At 39.8% G+C, this 11192-nt stretch overlaps 1 protein-coding gene across 2 annotated transcripts in view; it reads left to right on the top strand.

The window, feature by feature from the left end:
• The first annotated feature begins 4210 nt into the window (after nt 1-4210).
• LOC107092754 (inactive carboxypeptidase-like protein X2) overlaps nt 4211-11192 on the top strand; it is a 19177-nt gene continuing 12195 nt past the window's right edge. The window contains exons 1-6 of one of the 2 annotated variants that reach the window (XM_015387390.1): nt 4211-4634; nt 6762-6935; nt 7025-7084; nt 9069-9461; nt 9742-9816; nt 10336-10398. In XM_015387390.1, coding sequence (XP_015242876.1) covers nt 4394-4634; nt 6762-6935; nt 7025-7084; nt 9069-9461; nt 9742-9816; nt 10336-10398 — 1006 coding nt within the window. In that variant the 5' untranslated portion in view covers nt 4211-4393. Of the gene's footprint in view, nt 4635-6761; nt 6936-7024; nt 7085-9068; nt 9462-9741; nt 9817-10332; nt 10399-11192 lie in introns of both variants that reach the window. The other variant, XM_015387389.1, reaches the window with a different exon arrangement.

Below are 11192 nucleotides of genomic sequence, written 5' to 3'. Positions count from 1 at the left end.
CATTGACAAAACCTTTGGAGAACATTTATTTGGAGTTTTAAGTGAACTTTATGACCACGAGTCAACAAAGCCTATGATTTACAATTAAAGGGCACGGTTCTAACAGTAAAATATGGATGTATAGGGAACAGAAATGGTAAGCTGGCCAACACTGATGGCAAGATGTATTAACAATCAGCCTGGCAGCTGCACAAGTGATGCACCAGGACGTGAAAATGCTCCAAACTGCCAGCTTTGGCAGATAAAAGTTGAGGTTCTGGGGGCCATCTTGGTCTCCTGGCCTTATGATGATTCAGCCACTTTGCTTCATCTCAAACCTGAATGGTTTAGAAAGAGCAAACAAAGTTGTTTCATAATAAATTGATTCACCCATGAGAGGCAGCTGAGTGTTTATCTTCTTATTCTCTTAAAAAATGGCCAGGTATGCAAACGTATGAACCTAACTGAGTATCAGTAAAAAAAAAAAAAGCTCAAAATTATTTGCAAGTTAAAAATGAATATAGATTTTGTATAGGTTTTCTGTTGTGCAGCCACTAGAGAGCACACTTTCTCTTTGAGGGTGTGACACATTATACTGGATGTTTTATTGTAGGATAGTGCTGAGAGCAAAAAACAAATCAAGTGAAGATGAAAATTCAGATTTCAGAGCACATCTCTAAGCCTTGCTCAGTGATTCAGATTTCAAAACCAAACTGACCTTTTCACATCTGAACACTGTTCTAAATGATGTTGAAGTTTGACTGCAGTACCCACAGATGTTTGATCATTCGGACTAAACGGCTGCATTGGTGGCTTGTTTAGAGCGCCAAAGCTCTCATAGTGGCAGACTTTCTTCTTCTTTATTAGGAAATAAAAAACTCATCTGCTTTCACTTTACGAGCAAATGGTAGTCAGGAAATATATGAAATCCATCAAACGGAGGAGAATTTCATCTCTGGTTGATAAAGCTAGGCATGTTGACGCCTCATGCCGGCACATCTGCTCTGGATCAGACTTTTGGCTCTTAGCCCCACAGAACCAGATGAGCTAGATCTGCTGAATCACGTCAAGCAAAGAATGTAAGCATCTCTGAACCAGAATCCCTGATTTTACACTCAATAAACAATAAAGTAAACTGACTCTGTTGTATAAGATTTCTTATGCTTGTTAACACTTCCTCACTCTTTCTCATTGAGGGATAAAAGGTTGTAACAGTCAGAGGCCTTTCTCAGGGTTAATATTTTAGAGCCCAGCCATCCTGCCCAGATCCCATATCCAGCTGGTGTGTGGATTTCCAGTCAGAATGAATTAAACAGAACAGGATGGAGTTTTATAAATCGCTTTCCATCCATTTGTACCTAGTGAGCCTGCTGGATTGCAGCATATTTCTCTCACTTTCACTCCCGACTTCCCTCCCCCAACTCTCTTCCCGGCTCTCTGATGTCATTGTTTCCTGCCCAACACATCCTGATGCTCAGCTCAAGGCTGTGTGCGCAGACTTTAAACATGCATTCCCACATCTCAGCTTTTTCTAACACATATGTACATTTATAGTGGCACATAAACAGCAGGCTTATTAAGTTAATGTAGTGCTGCGAATGTGTACATGTCAGTTTCTGTCATGTTTCACCTGATGTGAAATTCCCAACAGATATTAGCAGCAAATCAAGCAACAATATAAAAAGACTTAGACAAATGTTATTGTCCTCTTGTATACAAAACAATATTTCGGTGCATACAGCTTTCAATAGTGAATAAGCAGCTTACAACAGTGAAATTAACACTACCATTTATAATGTGCAGCGGTGATCAAGAATGTAAAACGTGCAGGAGAAAAAGAAATCCGGTTTAAAGACATGGTGCAAAATGCATTGCTATGGAAGGTTCAGTGAAGTGCAAAATAAATAAATATGGTGCAAATTGCAGTAGAACATTGAATTGTGTTCTATTTAAAGGGATTGAAAAATTCAGCCATGTTGGTAGTGCAAATATGTTTTCAAGTGTGATGTAGAGTCTTAATTAGAGTTTTATCAGTTCAGCATTCTGATGGCGGTGGGGAAAAAGCTGTTACAGAATCTGCTGGACCTGCATCCAATGCTGCGAAGCCTCTTCCCAAAGGGCAGCAGGGAGAACAGTCCATGGTGGGGGTGTAAGGCGCTGCTGATGATGTTACTTGCTCAGGAAATGCAACGCCGTGATGAAATGTCTTTAATGGAGGGAAGAGGAGCCCTGATGATCCTCTCTGCTGTTCCATGACTCTTCTCACTTTCTTCCAGTCTGCGGCACTGCAGCCTCCACAGCTGGTCAAAATGCTCTATATGGTGCTTCTGTAGAAGGTCGTGAGGATGGGTGGGGGCAGGTGGGCAAGAAGAATATGAAGCTAATTAGTCTACCAATGTTAACAAAAAGGCGTAAAGAAAATTACTGAAATATACCTTGGTAAACCGCGTCCTTCAATTATAGAGGGTTCATATGATGATTTTTATGCTCTCAGATATTCTCTCAGCTCATTTTCTAAATTGAATAAAAGGCAAATTATTGAATCAGGTTTTTAGGCTCATCCCTCCTTCAGTTACATGAAGTCTGCCTCTATAAGAGTCCAAACTCTGATGCACCTGGAAACATCTTGTTGTAATTTAAACACAAAGCTTTAGCAGATTTTTGTCATTTTTGACTAGCAATGGCATTATTATGGTCACATGTATCAGCAATCCCTTACTATTCTAAAGGGATGATGAGGGTTGAATGTTAAGGGGGAGTGTTGGCCTAGAGGGTTAGAGCACTACACTTGTGCTCTGACAAGGTTGCACCCCATATTGCTCCCCGGGTACCACACAATGGCAGCCCACTGCTCCCCAAGGGTATGGGTTAAATGCAGAGGTAAATATCTCCAATGCTAAATTTAAGTTGTATTATTATTAACCACTGGAACACCTTATATTAGGAAGCCAAACTGTGGTTGATTGAAATATATCAGAAATGAATGAAAATAGCTGAAATTTCCCTCTTTTCCCATATATTTAGTGATGCATTACAGTAAAGTAGAGTACAACAACATTCATAGTTATTTGTGTATCTGTCTGTAATTAGTTTTTTTAGTTAGCTTTAGCATCTCTATCCCCTTTGGTTAAAATGGCCTCTGCTTGACCTCGCTCTATGTACGACTATCAGCTGCATTCTTCCTAACTGTAGTCACACCCACCAGAGATATGGCTGCACACTTTGGTTATTTTCTCTAGAATGTAATCCTCCGTAGCCCAATTCTTGTCAAACATTTCTTGTTTTCCTGCCCCCGCATTTTGAGATCATATGAGCCGAACTGTATCGGCAGGTTTATGTGTGTGATTGCCTTAGTTTTCAGTCCAGTCCTGCACTTTAAGTGAAAGGTTTTATAATGTCAATATATTCAGTTTGAAAGAAGTCTTTGTTGCACAAGAGCTTCTGGATCCGATTCCTGCTGAAGAATAATTGGCTGTGTTTTATTGGAAAGTGTCAGATTTTTTACCTTAAATTATTCCACAGGAAAACTTAAAAATCCAATCAGAGCTTCAGGCTCTTGTCAGACTTTACGAAAACCAGACTCAGCTGGAGATAGACATGGGGGACAGTAAACAAAGCAGCCCACCTTATAAGATTATGACCGTCATAAGCTCAGAGAGCTGATGCTACTTTATTCTCCTAAAAAGGAGATAATGGTTAACAACAAACCCACTGAAGAGACCCGTGACCTGAAAAAGAACACTTCATTGTTTTTATCTGTTTCAGATCAGTTATTCTCAAAATCCCCTTGTCCTCCTTCTCTTTCCTTTTTTATCCTCCCCCTCCAGCTCTGCTTGTGTAACCTGGTGTCCGAGGACTCACTCCTCTCTCCCGCTGCTCAGCTTTGTGGTGATCCTGCAGAGCTTTAGCTGAGGAATTCAAAAAGGAGCTGCAGACATAAAGCAGACAGTTTCCTTTTTTAAACCAGAAGCATCAAACCCAGCGCACCCTTCCCCACCTGTCCTGCCCTGCAATCTGAGGTCTCAGCTCTACACCTGTTGTGACTCGTCCTGCAGGTGAAGAGGATCCTCTAGCCTTGTTATTGTTTTTTCAGCTGACCAATTAGGAGCCCTGTCTATTCATTTGACTGCTTTGCTTTAGGTGTTTCTCCCCTTCCGTGTCTGCAAACTACCCCCTCCCTTCCTTCCCCTCCCCTCTCCCCCTCCGTCGCTGTCTAGCCCAGTCTCAGCTCAACTGACCTGACACACTGTGGATGTGGTACGTGTGGAGCTGAAGGAGGAGACCTCCCTGCTGGAGTAAAAGTTTGGAGAGCATTAAAAAGAGGCTGTGAGCTTTAGCTTCTGGAAGATAAATTGGAGTGAGCTGACAGAGAAAGACGTAGAAACTCCAAAACCAAAGGAAATTTACAGCAGATATGAAAAGCCACACTGTGACTGCATCTGTGGCTCTGCTGGCCCTTTGCTGCCTGCTGATTCCCAGAGGAGGGAGGAGTGCCGGGGGAATAGTTTCTCTCCTGCAGGAGAAGCAGTCAGAGGATCAGCTTGGAGACAAGTCCCTGGATGACCCAGAAAGCGAGCAAGAACTTGCAGCGGACCCACACCCACTGAGAAGCAGCATCAAGGCCAAGAGAGAAACAGAAGGGACCCCACAGGCTGGTAAGCTATGTGAAGTAAGACTGTATAGATCAACACAAAGTGCTGATTACTTGTAGCAAATAAAAATATTGGACTGTGTTACATCTGGCTGATTTAATACTCTAGATCCACCCTGAGCTGCAGTTACATTTTGGAGTCTTTTTTAAAAGACCATCTCTCGCAATTTCTGACATTTAGAGACTAAATTGTTGCCCAGTTAAGTATTTCAAGCATCATTCATGGATGGAGAGCATCTATGAACGACAATGAAGCTCTGTGACTGCGTGTTTGTGGGCTCAAAGGTCACCCTCTGCCTCCAACCAAGTCTCCTGCTTCCTTGCATTTCATTCCAGAACCATTGAGCAGCAGAGTTCTGCAAGAGGAACTCCAAGACAGTTAGGGTGCCAGGGCGTCCAGTAGTTCAAAATACAGGCAGATCTGATACAGACTTGATATGTTTGGTTATTAAGTGTCACATACGCTCAACCATTATTAAAAAGCTTACTTATTTTACTCCATTTCATATTTCTACAGTTAGTCATGTGAAATGTGTTTGTTTGTTTATATATATAGAATCTGTTTAATTATATTAACTTAACTTATATGAGATATTAATGTTTTGCTTACATGATCAAAGATGAGTAGAGCAACCTAAATATCATTTTCTACTGACATCTATGGTAATGCTAGCATGAGCAGCTATCTTCCCTCCATTGGAGCTCCGTGTGTTGCTGTTGATCTTTGAGATGTTGGCCATTGTAGCCAGTTTAGTTGTCAGAACTCTCCTGTTCAACGGTTCAGTCCCGACCAGCTTCTCCGAAGCAAAAGCACAGAAAAGCACAATGCTGCCACCACCATGCTTCGTTGGTGGGTGCTTTCATTCGAATTGCGTCAAATTGCTAAATAAATGCCTTCACAACAGATACTATGAACCTTTTTGATTCCTTTCTAATTATTCCTCTCCCTATTCAAGCCTCTCGGTTTCCTTGGGGCGGTTTGCATTTGTTCCATAAACTTTGCCTTTTATGATGATAGATTGAGCAGGACTCTCTTTTCTAACTCTTTAAACATCGCCAACCTCCTCTCTGTTTGCGTTCCTTCTTCTTTCTCATCCCACTCGTTCTCAGGCCTTCACAGAACATAGGCATGTTTATACTGCGACTGACTGGCTAAGGCAGAGTTTATTTAAAGTGATATATTAAGACAGTTGGCTTCATTTCTCATTTTGGGGTATCCAAATAAAGAAGGCGGAATAGAAATGCTAGCTGCGTTTAAACCCCCCAGCATTTAGTATCAAGGTTGTAAACTAATTTGGAAACGTTTAGGTAACATTAATATTTTTGCAAGCCGCTGCAGTCTGAGCGTGAAAGAGTAAAAACAGATGCAAACCCGCTGTCAGTCAGCATTCAACATGGAAAGAGACGTTCCAGATGTCCACCTGTCCACCAGTTCATTTGTTTAGCCCCACCAGATGGACACAGCGCCGGTAGCTCCTGGGATTTGGTTAGTTTCAAGTTTGCAGATATTTTCCCCCCCTCCCTCATGTAGCCTTGGAAGATTAGTGCAGACCTTTGGATATTTTCCATGCATTCCATCGAAGAGCCTGTAATCTGAACATATTTTAACTTACAATAAACAAACAATGAGATCAATTAGGCTCTTTGCTGAGCTTCACATAAAGGTACTGCGCTAAGAATGGTGCGTTTGTTGACAGAGTTAGTTTCATTAAAACTGAGCTGATGGTACAAAGCTAATGGAAAAAGAGAGACGTGTTTTCCATGAAAGCTCGGCAGAGCTTCAGACAACCTCATAAGGAAATACTGATGGATCTCCAGAAACCACTGAAATGAATCCAGCTGTCTGGTTTCTTCCTACAGCGGTGTTTACTTAAAAACTTAAAAAAAAAGAAGTTGCTGCAAAATTATAAAATTATAAACCTTTAAAGGTATTTAATGAACAGTATTTGTTGTTGACTCATCATGTTTGGATGCCATCAGAAGTTCTGCAAAGTAGTTTTTCAGCCTTGGGGGCTACGTTTTTTTTTTTTATCTGGATCAGGAATTAAACAGACTAACGTTGGTTTAGAAGTGTTCAGAAGGTAGGGCATTAAAGTTAGCATTAGTCCTGACTGCTTCTATGTCCCTACAGGCATTTTAAGCAGGCTAAGAAGAGCACCGGAGGAAGGCAAGAAGAAAAAGAAGGACAAAAAGAAGAACAAAGAACCAAAGGACCCAAATGCTACCAAAAAGCCCAAAACTGACAGGAAGGGAAAGAAGAAAGACAGGCAGACAACAACCACAACCCTCCCACCCACCACAACAAGTAAGAACCACACACAGCGGCCATGTTCGCACTGAACTTATTTTGACTTAGAGGAGTTTTACTTAACCTGGTTTCTGTCTTTCTTCCAGCAATCCCAACAGAACCACCCACTGAGCCCCCAGCTGAGCCTGACTACTACCCCGACTCTGGTAACACATCTTGAACTTTTTACTTATTGCTCTGAATTTATATATGAGTCAAAATACCGACAAATAGCTTTTCTCTTCCTGTTTTTTTTTTTTTTAATCTGTGAAGGTCAACAAACAGCAACCTTACAAAACTTAATACTTATTCTCCTTTATTTCCCTTTTTGAATAACAAAATTGGAAAGAAAAGAGTTCATATTAATCATATTAACTTTCTCAAACACAAGTAATCATTGCATACTAGTAAAATGTTTCTTAGCATAAAGATCCAACCAAACTTTTCCATATTTTTTTCGTTATATTTTCGGTATTTAAAGGGAATTGAAGGAGGTCCTACCAGGGGTCATATAGATGATTTTAATGAAAGCTGTTATATCATTTTCTAAGATGAATTTTTCCACTGAATAAATGCATTCGAAATAAAGTTGGGATTTTCCTAATTCTTGCAGAGTGGGATTTATACTACCATAAAAGTAGCTTTTTTATTTAGTCAAATGGTCATGAATAATTTCAGGATTGCTGACCTGATCTGCAAGATGGACACAAGTAAAACTAAAGCATGATTTAAGGAAAAGCTTTCTGCATGGAATCATTAGATCCTTGCAGAAAGTTCCTGTTCAGCACTAAACCTGTCCCAGAAAAGGCCGGGTGGAAGTGGATGTTACCAAAGGCATTTAGACACATTCTGTCAGAGCAAATGAGCTGATTGTCTAAATAATAAAAGGCGGAAATTCAGCAAGCATCTAAACTCTAAACCAACGAGAGGAACTGAACTAATTAAAATGACCATTATATGTGTTGCAGTGGATTTTCATTTGTAAGTATAATAATAAAAAAAAAAATCTTCGATCAGTTTAATAAAGGAGGAAACTGTACCAATATTTAAATAAATTAGAAGCACAGAATAACATCTCTGCATATTTGACCATTTTCCCCCAGACTGATGACCTTTATATGAAAATTATAGATAATAACCATGTAGAATCTGAGATGTTGATCATCTGTGTAGTTTTATTTAAAACAGAGAAAGAATGTTTATTCCTAGAGTAACTAAAATGATAGTATTTACGTATTTAGATTTTCTAAAAGTTTTCAGAGATTGGAAATGCCTCAGGGTGGATGAGAGAGCAGAGCATTTGGCCTGACTGTAAAGGTTGCAAGTTTGAAACTGTGTTACTATCCTTGAAACAAAAAGGGTTTGCTAAAAAAAAAAAAAATCTGATGACCAATTTCCCCACTAAATAAAAGTATAATTTTGAAATATGAATTTGAGATTTGTACTGTATTTATTACATTTGCTGAGTCACAACTACTTTTACATATGTTTGAAGAATTTTGGGTTACAAAAAAAAGATAACATAGAATTCAAAGTTTGGAAAAAATTTAAAGCAACACTTAAATAGTTAAGTTAAAGTCCAAAACCCGACATTTTTTCAAGTTTGTTGCCTTGAAAACTTTGAATTCTGCCAGCTTTACTTTTTATCTCCATGCTGCTTGTTATGCAGACTATTTCACTGTTCTGCTGTTTATTGATTAATTCAGATGTATTAAAATTTTCAGGTTTATTAGTCAGGCTACCTGCTCTAGCAGCCATTGAGTTCCCAAACCTGACACCTATAGCAGCAATTTCAATGCGATGCTACCTTTATAAGAATGATGAATGCTCCTCTATAGTTTCCACGCTTCCTCTGTGTTTTATTTTTTTCCATCTGGGAAAATATTACCGAATTGTTTTTTCTTGCAAATGAGAAAAACATTTATAGGCGCTATCTTTCAGTCAACCAACATGTAATATACAGCAACATGTGGGGGAGGGGACTTGTTGCATTTGACCTTAGTACAAACAAATAAAGAATAGCTTTTAACAACAACAAAAAAAAAAAAAAACACAGAATCGCTGCTTATATATGTAGCTCCACATGTTTAAGATGTTTTTGTCTGATGTAGTTTTGTTTGCACATCTGAGCTTCTCCCTCTCTCTGTTTAGACGACTACTGGAAATCAGATGACGACTACTGGGGGGTTAACACCACTCCATCTCCAAGCACTGAGCCTCCATATGAGTTCTGGAACCCGGATGAGGAGGACCCAGCTGAGCCAGTGACCGAAGTCTACGATGACTACTGGAAAGCTTTCGAGGAGGAGCAATCAACCTCACCGCCCAACGTCTACGATGACTACTGGAAAGCTTTCGAGGAGAAGCCGTCGACCTCACCGCCCGACGTCTACGACGACCTCTGGAAGGAAGATGAGAAGGAACCGTACCCTTCAGTAACTGATAACTATGACACCTACTGGAATGAGGCGGACCCGACTCCTGGGAGCCCTGCTGTGGATGGGAAGACTGGGACAGGCGACAGCGATTACTGGGATGCAACAGGTATGTTTGGGACTCCTGGCTTTGTTTCTGCAGACACAAAAATAAAACTTCGCTGCTCTTTGCCTCCAGTTGAGGACAAACATATTAAAGTGCAACATTTAGTCCACAGAATGTGGAAAAGTTTCTGTTTCTGACACTATAACATGTTGTCATGACTAAGTGTTTCCAGTATTTGCCATAAACTTTAGTTCTTTCCAGTTTTTTTTTTAACTCATGGACTCTGTGCCGCATTTTCCTTCTAGTGAAATAACTCCCAGTTTTGTCTTTTTCCCACCTGCAGTTGAACTTCCTGATAATCTCCCATTTCCCGACGGTGAAGAGGTCAGCCCTGAGATCATAGTTGAAGCCCTCCCAGGTACCTGCTGTCACAAAAGCTTCCTATTAGATTCATATCCAACCCCCACAAAATATGGCAAATTTTCACTAGTGAGACATCCCCAGAAGTACAGCACATATGGAATTTCTGTTCCACTTGTGGCTTCCATAAACACATGGGATTGACATTACAGTGAGTCTGTGCAACAACCTAACCTACTTTTGCAGACGGGAGTGGGTGGGTTTGCTAGGTTCCACTAAGTCAACAGGACTGTCTATGGTTTTGTTGTGGGATTCAAAGGAGCCCTGTCATCAGATCCCAACTAATTTATGATTCCTGTAAATGTAAATTAAAGCTTTAACAACCTAATTATAGGCGGGCGGTGCAGTAGCAGATCTCATGTTGTGGTCCAGCAAATGGGGGCGGGGCTAATGTGTAAAACTGCTGATTAAACTATGTAATCCTATAAAGTTTTACTTATATAGATGGAGTTTTTTGAAACTATGAACATGGTTTCTAACTTACTTTTGATGTTCATTTTGTTTTATAACACAGAAGAACCCACAACCTCTGTTCCATTTGAGAAAAACTGGTATGATGACTATGATGAATACGGAATAAGTAAGTGAACACTCACATGTCAGCTATGCTCAAAACCACATATTTTCTTTACTATGCAGAGAAACTACAGAGAATTAAACTCTCAGGTCAAAAAGTTTCCAGATGAATAACCATTTCCAGCTGAACTTTTTTTTGTTGTTCCCATTGCCTTACAAAATGTTTATATCCCTCCTTACATTTTGTCACATCACAACCACAAAATGTTATATGCGTAATTTGATAGAACAAGACAGGCAAAGCAACATACAGTATGTTTTTTGAACAATACTGCATGCATTAGTACCAAAATCAACTACCTCTTTATTCTGGTTTCCATAAAGAAGCCTCCTGAAACCAAAAAAGCAATTCTGTAAAGATCTCTAAAGGTTGGTGCTAAACAACATTAAAGAAAAAACAGCAACATGGATGCAAAGAAAAACAGCAGATAGGTTAGAGAGGAAGTTGTGGAGAGGTTTACACAACTGCAAACCAACCAAGGGTCAAATGTGGAGGTCCACCTATTCTGAGACGATGAACATTAACTAAAGGAGTCGAGGGACTCGCTAAAACCCTTGATGAGCCGCAGGCATCCAGAGCTCAGCAGGGAAAATCATTGAAATAATAACTACTAATCGCTAGATTAAACTTCCAGAAAACTGTTAAAGTGTGAAAAGCCTGAGTTCCTTTAAATAAAGACTAAAAACACATTTGTTTAGGATTGCCATCGACTGTTCTAGTTAAACAGTTCAACTGAAACATCATTAGTTCATTTTCTTTAGTCTAACTGTTTTTAATTCTTTTTTGTTTCTGCATTT

This window comes from Cyprinodon variegatus, unplaced genomic scaffold (genome assembly GCF_000732505.1).
Source record: "Cyprinodon variegatus isolate N-32 unplaced genomic scaffold, C_variegatus-1.0 Scaffold393, whole genome shotgun sequence".
NCBI classification, from domain to species: domain Eukaryota; kingdom Metazoa; phylum Chordata; class Actinopteri; order Cyprinodontiformes; family Cyprinodontidae; genus Cyprinodon; species Cyprinodon variegatus.
Note: the sequence above shows the minus strand (reverse complement) of the source record. Positions and strands in the feature narration are given on the sequence as shown.